This window comes from Salvia miltiorrhiza, chromosome 4 (genome assembly GCF_028751815.1).
Source record: "Salvia miltiorrhiza cultivar Shanhuang (shh) chromosome 4, IMPLAD_Smil_shh, whole genome shotgun sequence".
Taxonomy (NCBI): domain Eukaryota; kingdom Viridiplantae; phylum Streptophyta; class Magnoliopsida; order Lamiales; family Lamiaceae; genus Salvia; species Salvia miltiorrhiza.
The window spans coordinates 13392167-13417485 of NC_080390.1; the positions used below are offsets into that span (position 1 = coordinate 13392167).

Here is a 25319-nt window from a genome sequence, read left to right on the forward strand (position 1 = left end):
ATATACATTCTTTTTGAAATCATATAACCATGTGCTGGCCGAGTAACCTCGTGTTGGGTAACTTTGCAAAGTTTTTGGATTTATTTGTGTTGCAACGAATGTATATTTGTGTGCCATCATATGAACATTCTATTTAATAATATGCATGTTTTTTTTGTATCAATAATAAATTGAATTTCAATTATATCCTCACTGCAGTAAAATAAGTTTAAAAATGCAAAAAAATCTGTACCATAAATCAAAGAGATAATAAATACTACCTAAGGCTTGAATACTATACGATCTCATTCCTATATATGGGTGTTTGTGTTTTTAAGCTAATGCTTTGATGCATTATTATATTTAATATTATGCATTGTTAATATATCTACGATACAATCTAAAATTAAAGTTAAAGGATATATATGATCTATTATATGCATATTTTGTATTTTTTTTGGATTATATATTCATTTTTTATGAAAATTTACCAATTGAAATATAATCTATTATATGCATATATGTATTAATAGTGATTAATTAATTAACTAGGTGGTCCATCCTGCTTATATGCATACGTTGGGTCATATACGTTCTGAGGCACTGCAAAGCTTCAAGACTCAACTCGAAAAAAGTAGAATAAACTTTTCTAAATCTGCAGTTCGGAGAGGCCATGACTCTTGTCTGCTTCAGTTTACTCAGCAAATGTTCAGGTGCATATCATAACTAATTTTATAGTGATTTGTTTTATTAGTTTGTTAAATTTATGTTATTTTTATCTCATTTTTATTTCATAGTTAATTTTAAATGTTGAGCGTGAGTCAATCGTTTAGTTAAAAAAATATTATAAACTATTAATAATGAAAATTAATTAGCTTATTTTGTGCTTTCAATACATTTGTTGTTGAATCAATGAAAATAAAATAGTTACTTGTTATTATAAGTGTTTGAGTTTTACCGATTAAGACTTTACTTCGGTAAAAAACGAATTGTATGGACTACCAAAAATAATTGGCCTGAGAACTTTTAGATTTTTCTAAGATTAAATCTCATTCATTAAATTATCATGAGTGGATTAATGATATAATTTATTCTTATTTTATATTATGAGAGTTGTTTTTAGCCTAGCTAGCTCTCTTATATATATATATAGGGTTAGGATCAATATATGGAGAATTCTATATTATTCGTTCTGAATAAGTCAATAACTTTACGGAATAAATCGAGAGACCACATAATTAAATAGACATATATTCATAAAACACGCCACCTTTAGGATTTGAACCCCATGTGGAATGTTTGTTCAGTAAAATTGTTGGCGTATTCAATAAATTTATAAACTTATTCACACTACCTTTCTCTTTCTCTCTACATTTAGCATTCTCTATTGATCTAGGGAGAACACGAACACTGCCATGTTCATCAAATTATATTGAACATATCAGTCATTTCAGTGAACGTTCATCAAAATATACTGAATTTTTGGGGGTTTTAGGGTTCGACCCCTATATGTTCAACATAAAAATCTGTTGAACATGGCGTGAATAAATGTTGACCATTAGATCAGATAAGATCAATGGATGAGATTTGTTCTCTGTTTTTTGAATATTTAGTGTTATCCATTGAACTCTTCCATATATATATATATATGTTGCAATGCTAAATGTATTGAAAATTGAGAATGCGTGCGAATAAGTCAATAAGTTCTACGAATAAATCAATGTAACACACAAATAGTCATTCTCGTTTGTATTCGAATCCTGTAGGGGACAAAATTTTTACCATATTAACCTGATACGACTATTCATAAGTTATATTAATTTATTCGTTATTCTAATTATCACAAAAAATAGAAATTTCATTGAAACCGCAGCCTCTATAACTCTCATATACGTATGGACAAATTAATGATCATCTTGCATACATTAATCAATTTTCAGATTATGCTGCCATAAAGCAGGCAGACTGGAAGGATGATGTTTCAACTATGCGCCAAGAACTTCTTCGTGAAATTAAAGAACATGCACTATATCAGCTACGGGTAATGATCAGAAATGGATCCAATTTTTTTAATTGTAGGGGCATAAAATAATCATAAATATACAATACGTTAAAAAAAATTACTTTATCCGTTCACAAAAAAATGTCTCATTGTGTGCTGGACACATATTTTAATGAAATAAATGTACATTATTAATTAAAAATTGAATATAGGTAAATATAAGAGAAAGTGTAAGATGTAATATAATAGGTCAAACAATTATATTGATTTTTCACGTAGATATGCTCTCTCCCCACGCCACTAACCTTAGCCGCCCTAAATCCTAAATTGCCGATCGCTGCCGGTGATGGACTCGAGTTCGCCGGCTGTCAATTGAGATAAGGAGGGCCTCAACCTTCCCCCGGTCTCATCTAACTTTGACGGGTTTCGATCGAAATCCCCTGCCAATGTTCTGTCTCAGCACCCGCCCCTCGAAAAGCCAGGTTTTTCTTCCGGTGTAGTGGCTGCTGGGCAGCGCTCGTCGGGCTTCTCACCGAGTCCAATTGGTGAGCAATCGACTCCTAACCAGGGCTTCCCTGGTTCGATTCAGCCGCTGCCATCTGGAGTTGCGTCAGCGGCGCAGATAGCGTCGGGATCTGCTCCGGCTATCTCGTTCGCTGCTAAAGTTCAACCCAAGGCACCGGATGTCGCTGCACATGGCCTTCGAGCCCTTCCACTACAGCGTGAAGGAGAGATTGTCACCCTCTCAGTGCCCAAATCGGAATATCAAAAAAAGTTGGAAGAGTTTCAATTTGCACTAATCGGTAGGCTTATCCAACGTAAAGGGGACAAGCCACGCACGCTCGTCGACCTCTCTCATGAACTTCGAACCTGTAGTGACCCGCTCTCTTAATTGTTTTCTAAATCCAGTATCGCGATATTAAAATCGCATCTTTCAGTAAATGGAATCCAGTTGACAGTTTATGAGATTTCAGCTAACAATCCTGATTTATTTATCAGAGGCAGAGTTATTAATTTAGCTTGATGCTTATGTGTCGCGTGAGTAAATCGCGATGAGAATTATCGAACCATTCAGTAATTATTATTCCAAGTTATAACTGACTTAGCGAAGTCATGTTATTTACTAATTAAAAATCAGATGCTGTTATATTTTATTAGTGCCAGTTATTTTACAGATTATCGATACTAGCAGACAAGAAAGCAGATATTAAACGAATACAATACGCAACGTTTAAGAACTCAAACCAGTATTTTATTTACAGTTTGCAGATTACAATTAGTTCTCAGCTTGGAAAATTCATAGTATATTACAAGATGGGACTTACATGGCCCACTTCTCAAGTTGGGGGCACAATAGTCAAAGAGAGAGAAATGTAAAAATGGAGTGCAGAAGCATCAGCAGGAGCATCAGCCGACCACCCCCTGCACTTCCATCTCATCCACCTTCAACAAAAGCTTCCAGCCACCTTCCATGGCTGCCCGGTTCCCTCCAGCCTCTACCTCCAGCCACCCTATGCCTGCTCATCCTCCTAGCATACTCAAGTATGCAGCAACAAACCCTTCTATTAATACCAACCCAGCCAGCAAATGTTTTTGTTCACTCTCGGTTCTTTTCAGCAAAATTGGAGAACAACCCAGCTTGTTTCTGCCAAAGCTCTCAAGGTAAGGCTTGGCTTCAATAACTTCATCCTCTTTGATTAGTTCACCTGCATTAAACAAGAACCACCGTTCATTTCAGTTAATTCCTCAGTTGGAACTAATCAACTACAACGAACGATATATCAATCAAACCAAACAACTGCAAGGTAAGCTCTGTCCTTAACTTGCTGTTTTCAGTTCAAGTCTCCCCCATTCGTTTAAACATGGCACCTTCAATTCATTTCAGTTATTACACAATTCTTTCAACTCCAACAGCAAGCAATCAGTTCAAGCACATTCAAGGTAATTCATTATCCCAAACACCCATTCCAGTAAACTTTCATACCAAGCATGATCATGATTAGTTTCACATGATATAAGATCCTCACAAGCATCTTGAACTTAGCTAGCACCAACTATTTACTCTTATACAAGTGATAGTATTTACGAAGTTTCAATCGAGAGTAGCATGTTTCATATGCAAAACAAAGAGAGATTGCACTTGACTATATTCACGATGAGAACCGGTAGAGAAGAGGGCGAGTTTTTGGACTTAGCTTTAGAGAAGAGTGGGCTGCTGCCCTGCTCTGAATCGAGAAGACGGCGCGACAACGGAGCTTCCAAAGGCGTCGGAGCTGGAGAGTCGCTGAGGCCAACCGGAACCATGGCCGAGCAGAGGCTCGGGCGCAACAGCAGCGGTCCCTCGGCAGCGGCGTTTTTCCCCCTTTTCTGAAAGCTAGGGCTTGACCTCGAAGGGGAATAATGGAGACGGAAATTGGATGGAACCGTTTCCAGGCGGTGGCCGCTCGCTGGAATCAGACAAGGATGCGGCCGCGGCGATGAATTCCAGAGTTAGGGCTCGACTGGGTTCTGCGTGGAGAGAGAGTGAGAGAGAGGACGTCGCCGGGGTTCGACGCGTCGGCAGACGACGGCTGAACAGCCAGAGAAGCGAAGCCGGCCAGATTTAACCGGAGGAGAAGAGACCGATCGGCTGGTTTGAGAGAGAAGGAGAGCGTCGGCTCCGTGAGAAAGAGAGAGACCGAGAATTCAGAGAGAGATAGAGAGTTGGACTGTGTTTCATTCTTCTATTTTGGGCTCCTATTTTATTTGATTTGGGCTTTTCTTTTAATTGTAAGTTTGGGCTTTATGTTTAAGTGTTTGGGCTTTTCCTTTTAATTCGAACTGGGCCAGTTTTTATTTTGGGCCATTTCCCTTATGATTTGGGCCGAATTATTTTAAAGTTTGGGCTGTAATTGTTTTAAAAAGAAATGGGCTGAGATATTATTCTATTTCCAAATCCCATATGTATATTGTTGGGCCGGTTATTGTTTCATTTGGGCCGATTTAATTGTCTATTGAACTAAGATTAATTCTTTCCAACCCACATTAATTATTGTTTGGACTCCTCCATTATTCTTTTGAGACAATAGCAGTATATTAATTCGCGTCATTCTTGATTAATTAGTAGGCTATTTTATTGAGCCTCTTAATTAATGAGCTTACTACTATCTCCTTCAAGCCCAAATAATTTAAAGAGGACTGTTATCGTTTGTTTCATTAAAGCCATTTGTTTTATTTGATTAATCAGCTACCTTATTATGAGCCATTAATTATTTGAAGTTATATTTTCTTACTGTCAAGCCCGATAAATTCTTATGGGGTTACTTATGGGATGAACCGAGTCAGTTCCTTCTATTTATCAAATACAGGAGCGAGATTATTATATTTTACGAGTTAGAATGTTCTGATGGGGAAGGAAGAATTATAGCTTTATTCGACCGCGATAAACGAGAGTTAGCTAAATCTTTTAACGAGGATTAACAGTAGAAATTCCCGACTATCGCTCAGAGGATTAGTTCATGCATACCAGATTCATGCATGGTTAATTATGCATTCTCATTCTGAGAATTTTTCCCCGAGTAAGTATCTTATGTTTTTCCCGAAATCAAGGTCAAGGTCGGGAATAACCGTCAATCAAGGAATCACCGAATCACCAAGAGCTCAAATCGGGTGGGTTTATTTTCAGATATATCAAATCAGTTTAATGTTACTTTCAAGCAAGTTATTTCATTACAGAATCTATGAATAGAAAGTTATTTCAGTTATTTCAGTTATTGTCTTGCCATAAAATGTTTCAGTTTAGTATGATATCTATCTGATGAGGCAATGCCAGTTAAAGTAATCGAATTCGGGTCCTGAGCAGTTGATAGCTATCCTGCCAGGACTAGTGTACACCCAGGGCCGTGAGTCATCTAACGGGTTGGCCGGTCAGGTGTCCGTGAGAGGTGGCCACCTCTCCGGCACACAAGCTTCAGATATGATAAAATACAAGAGAACTTAGACTGATCAGTCGATCTTTAAGAATCACAAAAGAATTTAGTAAGCTTGGGCTTATTTCACGAAAACTCCCTTGCTGTACTGTTAAGATGGCATGACAATTTATGTTTTCCATGCAAGTTTCTATAGGCATATGTACCCACTGAGTACTTTTGTACTCAGCCCTGCATATATTTCTAAATGTGCAGGTTGAGCAGTAACCGGTGGTGATGAAGTGACGAGCAGGAAATCCCTTTTGTCTGAAGTCATATGTATTAAAGAACTCTTGAGTACATGTCCTCACACATGTAATCAGAACCTTCTTCCGCTGCGTACTCAATTGAATTTCATATTATTTTGGCTAAGTCGGAGCTATCCGAGCTTACTAGTTTGACTATGTCATCACGACTTTATCTCCATTGTAAATGTTCCCTTCGTTGTTAATATTTAAGTATGTTTCTTCGTTGCTTAATATATATTCGTTCATCCCCTTTTCTATTTCGCTTTTTATCCCCAACCCTTGGTCACGGTTTCCCGGCTTAATTATCCATAATTAAGTCCGTTCGTGACAGAACCATATGGCAGTGCGCCGACTGTCAACTGGTGCCCATGGCTAAGGGATTCTTCGTTGTTAAATTTTTGACGATGGAAGCGAAAAAGAAAGCTAAGGGGAGTTCTTTTCTCCAACTGTCAATCGGCCACGTACGCTTCCGTGAATGGACTAGGTATTTAGATCCGTATAAGGAAGTGTCGTCTCTGGCTCAGGTCTGGGTCCGGATATACTATCTCCCTGTGGAGTTATGGACTCCGGTGATTATTGCTGGTATAGGTCGTGTGCTTGGTGTAACAACCCGCTCTTTTATCAGTTTTTAATTCCAGTTTTTTCTTGTTTAGTTATCTATCTGCCAGTAAATGAAGCACCTTATGTTTTCAGCTATGTTTCTGAATTACGTATTTTGGAGACAGAGTCACTACACTAGCAATATGCATTTCTATTTACCTTCGCGTGTTTAAGACCGCGACGAGAATCTTTGAGTCGATGAATAATTATTATTCAAAGTTATAACCAACTTAGCAAAGTTGTGTTATTTATCAAGATGGAGTTTTTTTTTCATGTTGTTACCTAAGTCGTGAACTATTTCCGGCTTTGAAGCTAATTAAATCTACGGATTTAATTTAAGAATTAGAATGACGAACGAATTAAGTCTACGAATTTAATTTAGCACTTATCGATTTTAGCAGAAATGCGAAACCAGTATTTCTAATACAGAGAAACCAACACTGAAGGATTTTACTTAGATCTTTCTCTTAGATCACATCACCACCCACGCCACCCTATCCTGCCACCTGCCAACGCCATGATTAAGGAAAAGAAGGAAAAAGGGAGAAAAGAAGAGGTGGAAAAGGAGCTGGAGCAACAGCTCTTCCCATTGGCTGGGCAGCCGAAAGGCCTCCCACGCAAGCTGCAGCAACAGCTCTTCCCATTGGCTGGGCAGCCGAAAGGCCTCCCATCACCTCAGCTGCTGCACCCCATCCCACGCCATGCAGTACTGCCACCAGTGCCCTTCGGCACTCAAGTGCACACCAACCAAGCTCCTTGTATAAATTCACTCTTCAACCCTTGAGCCACCCCTTTCTCCTTTCAACACTTAGAATTTTTCAGCAGCAACAGCAAGAAGTTTCATCTCTCTCGACACCCTGCACGAAGGGGAGTAGAGCGAGATTCTTGCTGCCGACTTGAACAAGTTTGCACCTCGACGCTCGAAAAAGCGAGAGAGAAACCATCGTTCTTTACCCGACCAAAGCACGCGATATATCAAGGTAACCTTCGACCTCTGTTGCTACTCCAATCGGCATGAATCACACTCGCAGAAATCATGTTTTATGGGTTGTAAACGAATGAACAAAAAGCATGTTAAGTCACGTTTTTGTGGAACTTACAACTTGAACCTTGATGAACGACGATAATTTTAGCTTTAAACGTAGACGAACGTGAATAATCACAGCATGCTCACATAGGTAGAGATTAAGGTCTGTATACGAGTGAGAATCGGGGCGAGATAAGGACGGAGAATTCTGGTTTTGGAAACTGGAGTCCCCGTCGCTCTTCCCAGAGGAATGGCCAGAGGAATGGCCAGAGCGGAGGAATCGCCAGAGCAATCACCTCGCCAGAGGAATGGCCAGAGGAATCACCTCGCCAAAGGAATGGCCAGAGGAATCACCTTGCCAGAGAAATCACCTCGCCAGAGGAATCACCTCGCCAGAGGAATCGCCAGAGGAATCGTTCCTCGCCAGAGGAATCACTTTGCCAGAGAAATCACTTTCACCAGAGGAATTGTTCCTCGCCAGAGGAATCACATCGCCACAGAGCTAACTCAGCCAGTGCTGACTTAGAGGCCAGAGCTGACCTCCAGAACAGAAAGCGAAGAATCAGAGCAGACCGAGAGAGAGGGAGAGAGAGAGAAGAGAACATAGGGTGTTTAAATCTTTATTATTTTCTTTCCCTTGCTTACACGAAGGGAGATTACTATGTTTTACTGACAGTTTAGAACACCCTAATGAGAACGAATCAATGTAGTTAATTACTTGACTTTGTGGGACGGAACCTAGTTGGGTTAATTGTTTAATAAAAAGTAATATGAGCCATGCATAATTACATTACGCATCCTCATTTATTTGAGAATTTCTTCGGACTAAGACCCTACGTTATTTCTTTTCCGAATCAAGGTTGAACGCAAGAGTTTAAGGCTTAGTCGTGAGTCTCCACTACCAGGTGGGCTTTCTTACGTATAAACTAAAACCATATTACAGAATTGTTACGACTTTATGCTTATGAATTTTGAATGATATTGTCAATGCCTAAATGCTTTATGTTTTGTTATTAATTGCCTATCTGATGTTAATCGAATTCGGGTCCTGAGCAGTTGATAGCTATCCTGCTAGGACTAGTGTACACCGTTGTGATCGTGAGTCATCTAGCGGGTTGGCCGATCATAGTGACCGTAGAGGGAGGCCTCCATCTCGGCACGAGTTACTAATATGGTGATTAATGATGTTAAAATGCCTGCGCGGGATATTTATGAAAGAAATGATATTATTTTGGTAAATACGAGTCTTTAAAGGAAAACCCTCGTATCTTACTACTGTTGAAAGGCTTGACAATAAAATATTATGCATGTATGTATATTTTGGCAAGTGTCCACTAAGTACTCCCGTACTTAGCCCTGCATGTATTTCTAAATGTGCAGGTTGAGCTGTGATCGGGGATGTAGTGTGCAAGCGAAGCTTTTGGTCAATCTAGGACGAGTACTTCAGAGTGGAGTATATGTCTTCATACATATACTCGAATTGTTGTTTTTCCGCTGCGAACACTGATTTTTGCCAAGATATTATGTCATTCGTCAAACAATATGTATTATTTAACTTTGTACTCGAACTCCTTGAGTACCCTTTTGGATAATATTATGTACGGTCCCCTTGTGGCCTTCGTTAATATCTAGTTAATTCGATTGTTTCCCTTATACAAAGTCGAGTCATCAAGAAGTTAAGCATGCCCCTTTCTGATCCCGCTCCTAAATCCCCTCCCCTAGTCGCGGTTTCCCCGAGTTTACTATCCTTAGCAAGCGCGGTCGTGACAGAATGGTATCAGAGCAGTTCGTTTGCTCTGAACCCAAGAGTTATCTATTAGCCTTAGTTTGGATATTAATATAAAAGTGTCGGTCGACAAGAGCTCAGCACTTCATCACATCGTCATGCTCAACAAGAAAGAAAATGGTAATGATTTTCAAACGTTGAAAGTTCACGTTTCATGCGAATGTACCGATGCTTACACTCAAGTTTTATGTTTTTTGATTGATTAGATATCTCAATGAACTTAGATGCATTAAGAATGCATGATCACTGTTACGAGAAGAACAATAGAAACTAGAAACTCTGTTATATCTCACTATAGCTATAGTGAGGAGCCCAGAAAAGGAAAAAAAAAATCAAATACCACTTCAAGAGAAGCGAGAATTTAATGAGAAGAGATGCAATGAGATGAAAAGAAGAGTGTCACACATGAGTCGGTGACATGGGCATAGTTCCTTGTTCGGGATGTTCACACATGACAGAATACCGAACCGAGTATTGCATTATCCGATAAGAACTTACTTGAGACATTGCTTATAGCGACGAGTGTGACTTATGTAGTTAGCTTGCAGTTGTGTAATGAGCTAAGCCTCATTTCAAACCCCTCAATTATCACCCGTTATTGCATGAAGAGAACCTTCATGATTAATGTTTGAACCTCACTTTGTGTATGATGTTATAATATTGCGATTAGAACTATTAGCTTACAGTTTTAGATATTCGAAACCTTTCTGATTAAAGTTACATATTACATTACACGTGAGCTTGATTTAGAACCCATGTTGATTACGATCACCTACTACGAAATCGAAGGACGAGATGCGATGGGAATGAGTTCCCGAAGATGGTTAAGTATACATACCTTAGCCTATCAGAGACATCGCCCTTGTTAGAACGTCTTGGATTAGACATTCAGTTTAGTAAGAAGAATGAAAGTGGTGACTAAGATCATTACATAACTTAGTATTATGTGTGGTGATATGTACCTTGTAAAGATGCTCAGAGAAGCAAATCCTCTTTCTTATGGAAGGTATGATGATTAAGAAGGTCTTTAGCAAAGGCATGGGAGAGTGCTTCAAATTGCATGGTTGCATTTCAAGCGTTATGAGAATGAACGTTAACTACGAGAAGTACCACACTATGATCGTTTAGAGAGAGATTGTTGAGTAAGTTTAAAGATAGTTGAAAGTTTTACTTCGCCTAGAAGTTTTTAAGGAATGATTTTGATTCTAAAGGCCAGACTTCAAGCTTGAGAATCTCCGGAACATTCTCAATGATAGATTTTAGATGTTAAGAAGAAAGCGGAGGTTTTAGAATAGAGGTCCTTTTTGCAGCCAGTAATCAAGACTTACCAAGTTTGGAAAAGTATTTCCGTGTGACTGAGAAGTAATCGTGTTGGACCTGGCCAGTCCACATGACCATAATCTCAATAGTCGTCATATATGGGTTTCTAAACCTGTGTATTTGAACTTTTTCTAAAAAGCCAAACGGGTGCAAACTATTAGGTCACTTCATTTCGACCTTTCAGTCAATTCATTTCTACCCTATGGTCTTTTCTTTTCAAATGTCTGACAAAAAAAAAAAAAAAATTTGAACCACTTGCCATTGTGTTTCCAATCATTGTGATCTATTAGCTGTTAGTAGACTTTTTATGACCTAAAGACAAGCAAGTATTCACTAGATTAAATCAGTCAGACACGAATGCCTCGACCCAAGGGTCAAGCACGTGATACATTTAGACCACCTCGTATTTTTTTAGTAGGACATTACTTGTGTATTTTGGAAATGATGATTGTTCCGATATTTTTTTTGTATACCCCTATGTTGGCTTGGTTATTTTGACTAATATTAGCATGGAAACACTGGTCCATAGGGAATTCCGTGACTCAGTTATTTTGTGATGGCTTTGCTAGACAACCAGTCCATCATATGCAGTACCTGGATAGATCAGTATACCTAGATTCAGAAGTTGACGAAAAAGTCCTCATTAAGGCAATTTCTCATGTCTACTTAGCGACCTTATGGTCTTTTGCGGTGAGTCACGTCCGCCATGTTTTACTTATATGCTTGCATGAGAAAGAGTGCGAGCAAGATTTGAGAATCAAGAAATGGTTTACAGAAGTGATGATATACAACTGTATGTTTTGATGATTTTATGTCAACTCATTAGTATGCCACCAAAACAAGGGCATCCAAGAAGAGGGAGAAGAATTCCCTAAGATAATGAAAGTACTAGGGCAAGAAAGAAAGAAAAAAAAAACACATAGCCCTATCACCCATACAACTAGAACGTAGAATAGATGAACTATTTCACGACAAAACCCACCTGCCTTCAGTAGGACAGGAGATCCAGCAAAAGCTGAGACTTGGGTAAGAGCTATTGAGTGCGTTTTCAATTTCATTTGAGTTGTACAGACCAGGAAGGAAAGCACAGAGAAAAACGATGACAGTTGAACAATTAGAAATTTTACGCGGGATCATTCTAAAACAGAGATATATGATAAGTATATACCCCATGGCTATCGCAAGAAGAAGGAAAGTGGATTTTTCAATCTAAAGTAGGGAATAATGACCATTACTCAGTACGATAGGATGTTCTGTGATATGTCGAGATATGCGCCAGATCAAGTAGACACGGATGAAAAAAAAAATATGGCGAAAACTTTGTGCCGCTTTGAGGCACGAGATTAGGATGGCTTTGGCAAGCCATGGTGGATTATCTTACACTGCGCTTAGAAGAGCATTAAACATTAAGGCAACAATGTCGAGAGATAGACCAGTAACGACGCCTATGCTAACACCTCCACAGGCACAAACTCAGAAATTTTGAGGAAAAAGAAAAGAGGACAGCAATAACAATTGTCAAGCGAAGAAGACACCATGGCAGGGGCAATCATCCCAGCAACAGGGCTACGAAAGCCAAAAGGGTACTTCTAGACAGATAGGAGATAACCAACAAAGGATCCTGCCCTGCCCAAAGTGTAACAAGAACCATGGAAGATGCTGCAATAATGGAAGAGTGGAAGTGAAGGTTGTTACACAGTAGCCCGAAGGGCATTTTGCAAACCGTTGTCTGAATAAGGAACAAGGGACGGGTCTATGCTGAACTTGCTTGCCCAGGCTCCGTATATGCAAGCAATCCATGCTTTGCCCCAACCAAATAGTAGTAACCACGCTAGCAGCATCAGAGACAACAACAACAACATGTACGACCCCGTCACGTTAGAAAGCCACGGAAAGCTAGAAAGAAAGAAGCTAATAAGTCCCCGTGGGATTAGCATGGGTAGGAGAAAGTCTGTCATCTCCGCCCAGCAAGCGACAAAAAAAAAGTGAGATTTAGCAAAGAAACACTTAAGAACGAGTATCCTATATTGATCATTTGTCGAGGATAGATGACATTTTTTTAGTAGCTCAGAGGATCGAGTGCATTCTCAAAGATAGATTTGAGACTTGTATACCACCTGCTAAATTTTTGACCAGAAGATGTACCTAAGACGGCCTTCACAACCAGATTGGCCATTATGAGTTCGTAGTGGTGCCATTCGGATTGATCAATGCACCAATTTATGTTAGTTTTCATAGATGATGACTCAACCTACTCGAAGAACGAGAAAGACATGAGGATAGTCTTAGAAACGTTGAGAACAGGGACTCTTTATGCTAAGTTCAACAAGTGCGAATTTTTGGCTCGGTGAAGTCATATTTGTAGGGCATATCATGTTATCAGAAGAGATCAAAGTGGACCCCGAAAAGGGTACAAGTTGTACATGAGTGGAGACCGCCTAGTGGAGACCACCTACAAATCCTAATGAGACAAGAAATTCTTGGGATTACCAAGTTACTATTGTAGATTCATAGGATGATTTTCCAAAATAGCAAGGCCAATGACACGATGACTTAGGAAATGAATCTAATTTTCTTGGATGGAAGAATGTGAGAAACTTTCAAGAGCTCAAGGAGAAGTTAACAACACGCTAGTGCTAGCCGTTCCAATAGCTGACAAATAATATGTGAATTATACGTACGCGTCCAAGAGGGGACTTGGTTGCATGTTGATGCAAGAAGAAAGAGTGATAGCTATGCATCACGACAGCTTAAGCCACATGAATTGAACTACCCAACTCATGATCTAGAATTAGTTGTAGTAAAGACACCACCTATATGGATTTAGGTGCGAGATGTTCACAAACCATAAAAGTTTGAAATACTTTTTTCGAGCAAAGGAATCTTAACATGAGACAGATGAGATGGCTCGAACTAGTGAAGGACTATGGCGGTGCTATTAACTGCCACTAAGTCAAGGCTAATATGGTAGTTGATGCCTTGAGCCATAAGACTCAATCTAAGTTAGAATTATCCTCACTCTGGATGGGACTCATGAAAGATTTTTGTAGAATGAGTTTAGAAGAGGCTTAACTACCGAAATCAGTGGAAGGCATTATTGCCACAATTATAGTAACACCCAATTTGAGAGGAAAGATGTTAGGAAATGATGAGACCTTAGAGAAAATACATTTAGCAATAAGATCAGGCAAGCCTGAATGCTACCATGAGACATTGGATAATGCATTAATGTTTGAAGAGAGATTGTGTATCCCACGCGATGAGAAACACAAAGATGAGATAATAAGCGAGGCTCATGACAAGCCACATACTGGCCACCAGGGAAGCTCAAATGTACCAGGACAATGAAGGAAAATTCTGGTGGGAAGGTATGAAGAAATATATATAGCTTCACTCGTTGAGATATACCTAGCATGCCAATGAGTGAATGCTTTGCACTAAAGATCATATGGAAAGTTACAACCACCGAAGATTTTTAGATTGGAAGTCGAAACATATTGCAATAGATGTCGTGACTAGTTTACGAGGACGAAATGAGGGAACGCTGTCTTTTGGGTAATAGTGGAGTGACCCGCGACATGCGCTCGTTTATAATAATACAGATCACATACGGATCAGACAAGCTAGCATAATTGTATGTCTGAGAGATTGTGCGCTTACACGACGTGCCCGTGTTAAATCACTTCCGACCGAGACTCGAAGTTCACATCTAGATTTTGGATGAGCTTGTAGAAGGAGTTAGGCACAAGGTTAAATTTCAGTACCGCCTCCCACCCACAATCAGATGGATAGTTCGACAGACCAATTCAAACTCTCTTAGACATATCTTTGAGTAGCAGTACTAGATTGAGGTGGGAGTGGGGGAATCATTGTTGCCATTGATTGACATCGTATACAACAATAGTTATCAGGAAACCATCGATATGCGCCTTATGAGGCATTATATGAAAGAAAATGCAAATTACCACTTTACTGGAAGAGGTAGGTGGAATGGGAATTTATGACCAAGCACGATCAGTGAAACGATTGAGATACTTCGATAGATTAGAGTAAGAATAAAAGAGACACAAGATAGGCAGAAATCTTACGTTAATACGCACCGAATTGAGTCACATTTTGAAGTAGGAGATAAGGTTTTCCTAAAGGTATTTTTCTCTAAGGGAATAGCTAAGTTTGACGACAAAGAAAAGTTTAGACCCCGATTCATGGAACCACATGAGATTTTGGAAAATAGGCCCAATAGCCTATAGATAGACGCTACCGCCAAGTTATGTGAATGTCCAAAGTTTTTCACATTCCTCGACTTAAGAAGTATGTTTTCGATCCGAAGAGCGTGACTCACCATAACAAAATGATTCTTAGCTCAGACTCGAGCTATGAAGGAAGACCAAAAGCCATGTTTGCTCGAGAAGACGCAATAACTCAGGAATAAGTCTAGCAATTAGTGACAGTCCCATAGAGACGCCATGGATAAGAAGAAATTATATGGGAGCTTGAAACCAAGATGAGCAAAAATGCCAGAACTTTTTAGCACAGATATGCAAATTTCGGGACGAAATTTTTGTTAAGAGGGGTAGTATGTAACAACCCGCTCTTTTATCAGTTTTTAATTCCAGTTTTTGCGTGTTTAGTTATCTATCTGCCAGTAAATGAAGCACCTTATGTTTTCAGCTATGTTTCTGAATTACGTATTTTGGAGACAGAGTCACTACACTAGCAGTATGCATTTCTATTTACCTTCGTGTGTTTAAGACCGCGACGAGAATCTTTGAGTCGATGAATAATTATTATTCAAAGTTATAACCAACTTAGCAAAGTTGTGTTATTTATCAAGATGGAGTTTTTTTTTTCATGTTGTTACCTAAGTCGTGAACTATTTCCGGCTTTGAAGCTAATTAAATCTACGGATTTAATTTAAGAATTAGAATGACGAACGAATTAAGTCTACGGATTTAATTTAGCACTTATCGATTTTAGCAGAAACACGAAACCAGTATTTCTAATACAGAGAAACCAACACTAAAGGATTTTACTTAGATCTTTCTCTTAGATCACATCACCACCCACGCCACCCTATCCCGCCACCTGCCAACGCCATGATTAAGGAAAAGAAGGAAAAAGGGAGAAAAGAAGAGGTGGAAAAGGAGCTGCAGCAACAGCTCTTCCCATTGGCTGGGCAGCCGAAAGGCCTCCCACGCAAGCTGCAGCAACAACTCTTCCCATTGGCTGGGCAGCCGAAAGGCCTCCCATCACCTCACCTGCTGCACCCCATCCCACGCCATGCAGTACTGCCACCAATGCCCTTCGGCACTCAAGTGCACACCAACCAAGCTCCTTGTATAAATTCACTCTTCAACCCTTGAGCCACCCCTTTCTCCTTTCAACACTTAGAAATTTTCAGCAACAACAGCAAGAAGTTTCATCTCTCTCGATGCCTTGCACGAAGGGGAGTAGAGCGAGATTCTTGCTGCCGACTTGAACAAGTTTGCACCTCGACGCTCGAAAAAGCGAGAGAGAAACCATCGTTCTTTACCCGACCAAAGCACGCGATATATCAAGGTAACCTTCGACCTCTGTTGCTACTCCAATCGGCATGAATCACACTCGCAGAAATCATGTTTTATGGGTTGTAAACGAATGAACAAAAAGCATGTTAAGTCACGTTTTTGTGGAACCTACAACTTGAACCTTGATGAACGACGAGAATTTTAGCTTTAAACGTAGACGAACGTGAATAATCACAGCATGCTCACATAGGTAGAGATTAAGGTCTGTATACGAGTGAGAATCGGGGCGAGATAAAGACGGAGAATTCTGGTTTTGGAAACTGGAGTCCCCGTCGCTCTTCCTAGAGGAATGGCCAGAGCGGAGGAATCGCCAGAGGAATCACCTCGCCAGAGGAATGGCCAGAGGAATCGCCAGAGGAATCGTTCTTCGCCAGAGGAATCACTTTGCCAGAGAAATCACTTTCACCAGAGGAATTGTTCCTCGCCAGAGGAATCACATCGCCACAGAGCTAACTCAGCCAGTGCTGACTTAGAGGCCAGAGCTGACCTCCAGAGCAGAAAGCGAAGAATCAGAGCAGACCGAGAGAGAGGGAGAGAGAGAGAAGAGAACATAGGGTGTTTAAATCTTTATTATTTTCTTTCCCTTGCTTACACGAAGGGAGATTACTATGTTTTACTGACAGTTTAGAACACCCTAATGAGAACGAATCAATGTAGTTAATTACTTGACTTCGTGGGACGGAACCTAGTTGGGTTGATTGTTTAATAAAAAGGAATATGAGCCATGCATAATTACATTACGCATCCTCATTTATTTGAGAATTTCTTCGGACTAAGACCCTACGTTATTTCTTTTCCGAATCAAGGTTGAACGCAAGAGTTTAAGGCTTAGTCGTGAGTCTCCACTACCAGGTGGGCTTTCTTACGTATAAACTAAAACCATATTACAGAATTGTTACGACTTTATGTTTATAAATTTTGAATGATATTGTCAATTCCTAAATGCTTTATGTTTTGTTATTAATTGCCTATCTGATGTTAATCGAATTCGGGTCCTGAGCAGTTGATAGCTATCCTGCTAGGACTAGTGTACACCCTTGTGATCGTGATTCATCTAGCGGGTTAGCCGATCATAGTGACCGTAGAGGGAGGCCTCCCTCTCGGCACGAGTTACTGATATGGTGATTAATGATGTTAAAATGCCTGCGCGGGATATTTATGAAAGAAATGATATTATTTTGGTAAATACGAGTCTTTAAAGGAAAACCCTCGTATCTTACTACTGTTGAAAGGCTTGACAATAAAATATTATGCATGTATGTATATTTCGGCAAGTGTCCACTAAGTACTCCCGTACTTAGCCCTGCATGTATTTCTAAATATGCAGGTTGAGCTGTGATCGAGGATGTAGTGTGCAAGCGGAGCTTTTGGTCAATCTAGGACGAGTACTTCAGAGTGGAGTATATGCCTTCATACATATACTCGAATTGTTGTTTTTCCGCTGCGAACACTGATTTTTGCCAAGATATTATGTCATTCGTCAAACAATATGTATTATTTAACTTTGTACTCTGTAACACCCCGTACTTTTCCTATGATGTGAGATAGTGTCTTAACACTAATGAGAGAACTGAGATGTCAAGATGCGAGATTACTTTTTTTTTTTTTTTTTTATGATTAGATAAGACAGTTGTCTTTTAAATAGAGATACGAGTGACTAAACCGAGGATAGAGTTAGAATGATGAGATTCGAGAAATGAGCTGAGAAAGAGATGCTGATTGAATTGAGTTGAGATTTTATTTTATTTCCGACTACCGGGAATAAATTTAACAGATACTGAGTTATCAGAGTTTGACTGACCTATTAAAGAGAATAGGTATAATGAGTCTGACCTAGAGTCGAGGAAGAAAGAGTGAGAACCTTGATGAAAAGAGTCGGTCCGAGAGATGTCTAGTTTGTTTGTTTGCCGACTGCTTTAATGTGACATTATGTGAATTTACGTGACTGATCGATTATGTGATTTTCGTGATGTGTGTCACTGTGACCGAGTTATTATGATTTTTATTCGAGACCTTAGCATTTGGAATTTTGATTAAGTTTCCAAAGCAAGTATAGTTTATTTTTATCGAGAAATCGAATGATGCCGGTTTATGAAAATTTTTCCGGGCATAATATTTTTAAATTATTTTTCCTACGAAGAGGAATATTATAATTGAGTGAGTGCACTAATAATAGTGCTATGATCATTATTTTGGTCACATGAATAATTATACTATGGTATTTTATTAATGAGTGACTTTACCATAGTTCTGTGATTTTTATTTAATCACCCTTCACACTTTATTTAATTTCCCATACTATATGTTATATGTCTCAATTTTGCTAAGTATGGAATTGAGAGAGTTGAGATTGAGAGTATAGAGAATGAGAGAGTGGAGATGAGAGTGTAGAGATTAGAGAGAGATTAGAGAGAGAGAGAGAAAAGATTAGAGAGAGAAGAGAAAAGATTAGAGAGAGAAGACCATTAATTACCAAATATTGCATAAGATATGCAAGATCAAACTCAATCTTGCAAGAGCCAAACCTCTCTCTCCCTCACTAAATTTTCGGCCATCACCCCTCTCTCCCTCACTAAAAATTTCGCCCAACACATACATACACTCATCATCTTCTTCACCTCACACATCCACCATTTTCCACCATTAGAGCAAACCTTCGAAGCTTCCAATAATACTACTAAACACCTCACATCACTCTAAAACTTTCCCTAAACACTATCTATCCTCATTTGATCAAGAAAATCCTTGAAGAAGAGCCTCAAAAGTAGAGTGAGAAAGTGAGAAATTTTTGGTAAGAACTTGGGTAAGTAACCATGTCTTTCCTAAAATCTTGTTTGAAAGATGTTGTGTAAGTGTATTTTTGAAGGATGAGCAAGAAAATCACCCCTCCTTTTCTTTTCCAAATTTTCGAAAAATAGGGTCTCCACCCTTTCAAAATTTTTCTTTTTCTTTTCTTGTTTGGGGGTGAAAAATGAGAGTTATGTGATGTATATTGATGTTTGATATATGTTGTGAAATATGTGTCTTGAGGTGTGAAATTTTTGATGGAAGTTAGTTTACCCCAAAAATGGTAACTTTTGAGTTAATGAGTTAAATGATGAATTGATGATATAAATGAGTCTATGAGGTGTAGATGATGATGATTGATGGATTAATTTAAGTATATGATGTCAATTGGAGTTTTTGATGTGAGTTAGTTTGTTAAAATTTAGGGTTATGTGTATATATGCCCTTATTTGTGAATTGATGGTTTTGATGTGAGATTAATTGGTTAAAAATGAAGGATCTTGGAGTAGATTAAAGTTTGGTTTGTGTTTGTAAAAATTTCAAAGAGTTAGTTAGTAAAAATTAGGACTTTTTAGTCTATGTGTTGTTTAAGTGTTTTTGCTTGGAATATATGTTTTTAAGCATGTTTGTAGTGTCTTTGTATTTTTGATTAAGTCTATTGTAGGCTAAATAAAATTTTGGCTAAGTTTAGTTTGTATGATTTTTGAGTTTTTATATGATGTGAGTTTGATGCTTGAAAAAATGAGGTTTATTTGCTCTATGATCATTATGAGAAATTTTATCCATGTTTTGCTAAGAGTTTTATGTTGATACATGGATTTTCATAAAAATGTAATAAATATAGTTTTTATGATAAAAAGAGAGTAAATATGAGAATAATGAGATATATGATGTAAATGATCATATTTGAGTATTTGAGAAATTTCGAGCATGAAATTGAGAAGGAATTTGTTAGATATGTTCGTTGAAGTGTTTTCTATGAGATTTGAGTGGATGACGAAAGAGAAGAGTCGAGATTGAGTATTACGAGTATTTTGATGTTTTTGAATGCCTTTAAGTGCTTTAAGTGCTTAAAATGAGTTTTGATGTATTTGCTTTGTTTAATTGTTGAGTTGAGCATGTTTACTTGTGTGTATGTTTCGGAGTCGTTTTTCACGACCCACTGACCTACTGTTTTCGAGGGGTTCTTGATACCCAAACACTCTGAAACTTTTATGGTAGGTATATTTGAGAGTCTTGAGCACACCGGTAAAATTTCAAGTCATTTGGACTTCGTTTGCTATTTTTATAAAATGTAAAACAAAAACTGCTACATTCTGCCGAATTGTTCGGTGAGTAGCCAATAGAGTCATCGTTTCCAGTAGCTTTCCTTAGCATTCTGGAACCCAAATTTTTATGGTTGAGACCAGAGTATCTTAGCTAAGTACCCACAAAATTTCAGACCGTTTTGACAACGGTTACTATTTTTTAAAAATCAAACTTTTCGGTTGCCAAAAACTGCCGAATATGGTAGACTGTAGTAAAACAGTCATATCTCCTAAAATACTTGGAGTTTTTGATCCTACTTTTTTGTAAATGAAACTAGACTCGAAGAGGTTTCATTTGGTATGAGTTACGACCCCAGGAGAGGTCTGTACAGAGTCTGGTGAGGTTTTAAAGTTGAGTCAGTGCAGAGTAAAGCTTGTTTTCGACTTGTCTATGTGTGTTTTTAATATGCCTAAGTGTTTATACTTGTTTATGTGCTTGTTTGCTATAAGTTTGAGTCGAGTTGAGAGTTAAGTCGAATATTGGATGTGTTAATCCTTAGAAGCCGAGTATACCTAGGGATTGAGTTTTAACGGGTAAATAGATGTTGAGTGAGAAGTTAGAGTAAAGAAGAGATTGGATTTAGAATTTGAGTTTCTGACTAAGGTTTGTTTTATCACATGAACCTTCGATGACGATGACGATGTGATGATGACATATGAAGGCCCGAGCGAGACGAAGCAGTAAGTTGCCTGATTTCTTTCCAGATTAAGCGAAGGACTTCAGGTGGGCAATATTTTGAGTATACAAATATTATCCGAGCTTTCTAAAATGATTTAATGATATAATGATGTTATGAGATTAACAAATGTTTTGAGATAAATGATATTTGAGAACTGTTTGACTTGCCAATTTTTGATGTTGAGCTTGTGTGTTACCCTCTACTGATGAGACGAATTCGGTCCTGCCACAAGCGGGATTTTGTGCACAGAGGTGACTGTGAGCCGTCTTCGGGTCGGCCGGTCACGGTACTTGAGAGGGAGGCCTACTTCTCAGTACCTTTGATGATGATGAGTTGTAGATGTGGTACATGCATGTTGAGATCTTTGACAGCTGTCATTCGTTTACTTATGATGTCATAATTATGAAAACTGCATGCACAGATTCTTTTAATGCTAATTTATTTCTGTGTGTTGCTGAGATATGGCAAGTTTCAAACCTATAGCTCTATGAGCACCTTTCTTGTTTTTCGGCATTTGCCCACTGAGTATTATGTACTCACGCCCTGCATGTATTTCTAAATGTGCAGGCTAAGCTGGGAGTGAGATTGGACTGGTGCTGATGGGGGAGAGTTTCAAATGATGTAAATTAAATTACTATTTTGCCTCGATGATAATAGAGTCTTGATGTTTGAATTACTTAGTTTCTTTTGGGATCAAGCAATACACTCACGGTTATGTGTCTTCATACATATAATCGGTTCGCCTTTTGCTGCGATACTCTGCAAATTATGCTTCCTTATGAAAAATGAACTATACGCGTTTTGTTTTTGATCGTGAAATTCCTAATAATTAAAAAGTTATGACAATGTTGACGATTTTACCCTTGGGCTAACTTTATGAAGTTTTTCCTTAGCATGCTTTGACGTGAGCTCCCGCATGACGTTCACCTAGTTCTTCTTATCTTTTATTCTTTAAAAATAGTCGTATCGATACTCGTACCCCACTATTACTAGTGTCGGGTCTGCGGGCTGCGACATACTCGAACTCCTTGAGTACCCTTTTGGATAATATTATGTACGGTCCCCTTGTGGCCTTCGTTAATATCTAGTTAATTCGATTGTTTCCCTTATACAAAGTCGAGTCATCAAGAAGTTAAGCATGCCCCTTTCTGATCCCACTCCTAAATCCCCTTCCCTAGTCGCGGTTTCCCCGAGTTTGCTATCCTTAGCAAGCACGGTCGTGACACTTGGTCATCCGCCGCGAATTGATAACGCCTCCGCAACTGGTCATGTGGGACACTTTGCGCGGGTTTTGGTGGAACTTGACATGGCTTTGCCTATTCTCAATTCGATGTACATTGATGACGGCGATAGATAGTTCTACATTGAGTTTGGTTTTGAATCTATGCCCTTTTTTTGCTCGCGTTGTAAACTTACAGGTCATTCAACGGATAAATGCCGGAGAGCTGATAGGGCCACGAGCAAGCAAAAGATCACTGAAGAGCCTCCTGCTGTGGTTGTGAAGAATCTTGATAAGGGAGAGGGTCCGACTCTTGCATGGCAGCCCAAAGTTGATATTGTTAAACCTCTATCAGGTCATGATCTTCTAGAAGCGGCTACAGTGCCGGTTAAGGAGAATGATCTCCCTCTGGCGGGGGATGCTAACCGATATCAAGCGCTTGATGAGGACGAGGAAGAGGAAGTGGATGAGACTATCATTGCGGACTCCAATTATGAAGCAGAGGCTTTAAATGAGGGAGAAAATGATGGGTCGCCTCACACGGACAAGGCTAGTGATAAGGAGGGCTCAAATGTAGAGGGAACTTTGGAGTTGGAGGTTCAGGATAGCTCGAGTGTGAGAAGCATTGGCAATAAGGTTTTGCCGGAAATGAGGGCAGCAACGGACTTTCCTGGGCAGGTTCCGGGAACGAATAATGGAGCTGTGGTAGAGCAGCAATCGGTAGTTGGGGCAGAAGATTCAACGAGCCAGCGGGTTAATTCTCCGATTAAGGAAGTTGATTTTGATAAGCAGTCCAATCCTACTCCGGATGACATGGCGAGTCGTATAATTAGGTTAGAGGAGCAGGTTAATCAGTGGATGCAGTTGCTCTCGGAGCAGAAGCGCGGACGTGGTCATCCAAAGGGCTTGGTAAAGGGACGAGAGCCTGTACATGCAATTCCGGAAGGTTGTATTAAAAGTCGTCACAGGAATGCGAAAGAAAGGGGTCACAAACCGAGGGAGTTTGTGGTTGACGTCACCAATAGGCCTAGTATGATTGCAATGAATAATGTCGTCCATAGGCGTTGGTCGGATGATATGGATGATTATCCTGAGTTTCCTTTTTGAGTTGTTCTCCTTCGCTTTTAAAGTTTTGTGCCCTTAGTCTGCGTCTTTGTGATTTCAAGGGATGTTTTTTCTTTTTCTCTTTTTTAATAAATCTCAATTTAATAATAGGTCAAACAGTTCTATTGAGAATTGAGAATTTTGATGAACACGTCAATAATTTTAATGAACAGACGTATTTGTTGAAAACTTCGCACTCCAAGATTTGAACCCCAAAACAAAATGTTTGTTCAATAAAATTATTGGTATGTTCATAAAAAATATTAATTTATTCAACATTTCGCAATTTTGTAAAATTTTTAATTTCTGAATGGAACCTAACCCTATATATATTGGATTGATATAATTGATTGGGACGCAGGAGCAACTTTCAATGAGTCTTACTACAGAAATGGAAATATCAAAAGTTATGGAACATCCAAACGACGTATGGGGTCGTATTAGCAGTGTGATAAAGAGAGAGAGTGAAAGAGCTGAATCCGCCATTGTTGATATATTTGGGGTGGAGAAGGAAGAAGTTGGTCGAATCATAGCTGATTTAAAGCAACACGCTGCAAACAGGGTGGAGACCTTTTTCAAAGATGAATCTCGCTATGTCGCCACGCTCATGAAAAAAAGGTTCATTAATTAATTAATTTGAGGCAAACTAGCTATAAACATATGTTTAATTAACCGGGAATAATATGCATATAACTTTAGGTTCGTCTTTGCTTTATTTGCCTCCAAGTCCCCGACTATTAAGGAGGCGTACAGTCAGGTAATATCGTTTCTTTATTTTAATTAGTTTTTGAGATTTTATTTATATACTGTATAATATGCTGAAGCAATGAAATTAACTATATTTATATAACATGTATGAGTTGTGCAGTGTTTGGATATCTTGTCCACAATGGCTGTAATACGTTTAGATAACAACCACGACGGCGTACGAAGACTGCTATATTCTGGACTCATGGATGCCCATAAGATTTCACCAGATCCTCTTTCTTCAATCACATGGGAAAAGGTTAATGTGACCTTGCTCACTAATTATATATTGTTAAACCAACCTACCTATATTGTCCCATGCTCATCTGGTAAAAATGATTAATGTATTGTGAGTGGAAAAAATGTTTCATTTAAAAAATAATGTTAATAATCATAACTAATTGGACGTATCGAAATTGTGAAAATAGACTCTTTTTTGTGGCCGGATGGAAAATAAGTTTTGAGTACCCTCTCCCCTTATTACCTATTCGTGCAATCGTGCGTGCCGTGCATTTAGTTTTCAGAATCAATAACTTTAATTGATTTATTAGTCTTCCGTAATTAAATCTTAATTATTGTGGTTGATGTATATATAGGTCCCTTCACAAAAGACTTTGATCACTCCAATTAAATGCAGAGATATCTGGAATAAGTTTAAACTGGACATGGAGCTTCGTCTCGCCAACGATAGATTGTATCGATAGGTATTACACGATTTTCAAATTTGTTGGCGCTTGAATTTCTTTTTATCCTTTTGGTATTCAAAAAAATTTTATGCGCTCAGTATAAATTTGGAGCGCACGTACGCTCCACTTCGGTGTGTGTATATATATATATATATATATATATATATATAAGGGTAAATTCTAGTAAAAATATTATATTTTAAGTAGGAAATGAGAATAATAAATAAGTCAGTATATAATGTTGAATAACAACATTTAGTTAATTGATAAAATTTTCACTGCCTCCCGAATTCGAACCTAGGTAAAAAATTTC

The 25319-nt window shown here is 38.7% G+C and overlaps 2 protein-coding genes across 2 annotated transcripts in view; both read left to right on the forward strand.

The window, feature by feature from the left end:
- LOC131023031 (protein ROOT HAIR DEFECTIVE 3 homolog 2-like) overlaps positions 1-705 on the forward strand; it is a 79979-nt gene extending 79274 nt beyond the window's left edge. The window contains exon 6 of the mRNA XM_057952569.1: positions 532-705. Coding sequence (XP_057808552.1) covers positions 532-705 — 174 coding nt within the window. The remainder of the gene's footprint in view (positions 1-531) is intronic.
- Positions 706-1915: 1210 nt separating this feature from the next.
- LOC131023032 (protein ROOT HAIR DEFECTIVE 3 homolog 1-like) lies at positions 1916-25024 on the forward strand. The gene is made up of 5 exons (XM_057952570.1): positions 1916-2020; positions 23935-24191; positions 24273-24330; positions 24442-24579; positions 24917-25024. Exons 1-5 carry the CDS (start codon positions 1967-1969, stop codon positions 25022-25024), a joined length of 615 nt encoding a protein of 204 aa, XP_057808553.1. The 5' UTR covers positions 1916-1966.
- The last annotated feature ends 295 nt before the right edge of the window (positions 25025-25319 follow it).

Bases quoted from the DNA above. Each gene is read 5' to 3' on its own strand.
- LOC131023032 (XM_057952570.1), top strand. From the start codon at position 1,967: ATGCGCCAAGAACTTCTTCGTGAAATTAAAGAACATGCACTATATCAG. The intron at 2,021-23,934 runs GTAATGATCAGA...ATTGGGACGCAG, and splicing joins ATGCACTATATCAGCTACGG to GAGCAACTTTCAATGAGTCT. The intron at 24,331-24,441 runs GTAATATCGTTT...TGAGTTGTGCAG, and splicing joins TTAAGGAGGCGTACAGTCAG to TGTTTGGATATCTTGTCCAC.